At 50.1% G+C, this 665-nt stretch overlaps 1 protein-coding gene across 1 annotated transcript in view; it reads left to right on the top strand.

Annotated features, from left to right (window-relative positions):
* Positions 1-331: 331 nt before the first annotated feature.
* The window catches only part of EMH_0081930 (uncharacterized protein), a gene marked incomplete at both ends in the record, with an annotated part of 3,237 nt that continues 2,903 nt past the window's right edge, over positions 332-665 (top strand). The window contains one exon of the mRNA XM_013500455.1: positions 332-508. Coding sequence (XP_013355909.1) covers positions 332-508 — 177 coding nt within the window. The remainder of the gene's footprint in view (positions 509-665) is intronic.

Raw genomic sequence — 665 nt, 5'->3', positions numbered from 1 at the left:
CACAGGCGCCGCTGCTGCTGCTGCTGCTTCTCTGCTTTCTCCTGCATAGACTGCGTGAGTGCTCGCACCGAAAAGGGATCTCCTTCGGCCTGTTGTTCACTGCAGCAGATGCAACGCTTTGCCTATTGAATTTAACTAAAGAGATAATTAATAAAGCAATAAATAAATAAATAAATAAATAAATAAATAAATTATTAATTCAAGGGATGCAATACGGGCTTGTATCCTCTCTTTCGGCGTCTGCTATTCAGAGCTCTTTGCCTGCTTCTACCTGCTGCTGCTGCTGCTGGGACTCGTCGGCCCACGGGTAGCTTTGCTGCTGTTCTGGTACATGCGCAGCAGCAGCAGCAGGAAGAACAGCAGCGGGAACTGCAGCAACAGCAGCGGCAGCAGCAGCGGAACTCAAGATGACAAGACCAGAGCTATCAACACGTCAGCAGGAAGAGGCTGCGCACTGCAGCTGGCAGCAGCAGTGGGGAGTTTCGTCCCCTCTATAATTTTATTTCAGGTGTGTATATACTGCTGTACCCCTCTGAGGTGTATCTGCACCTGGTTTGGTGCTGGTTTCTCATGCAGCTGCTGCAGCAAAGCCAAAGCAAACCAGCAACAGCACCACGCCGATTGCTGTCGAGTGACGACAGTAACAGCTGGCCAGTGATATACCA

This window comes from Eimeria mitis, genomic scaffold (genome assembly GCF_000499745.2).
Source record: "Eimeria mitis Houghton genomic scaffold, Emh_scaff5421, whole genome shotgun sequence".
Taxonomy (NCBI): domain Eukaryota; phylum Apicomplexa; class Conoidasida; order Eucoccidiorida; family Eimeriidae; genus Eimeria; species Eimeria mitis.
This window is presented reverse-complemented; position numbering and strand designations above follow the sequence as displayed.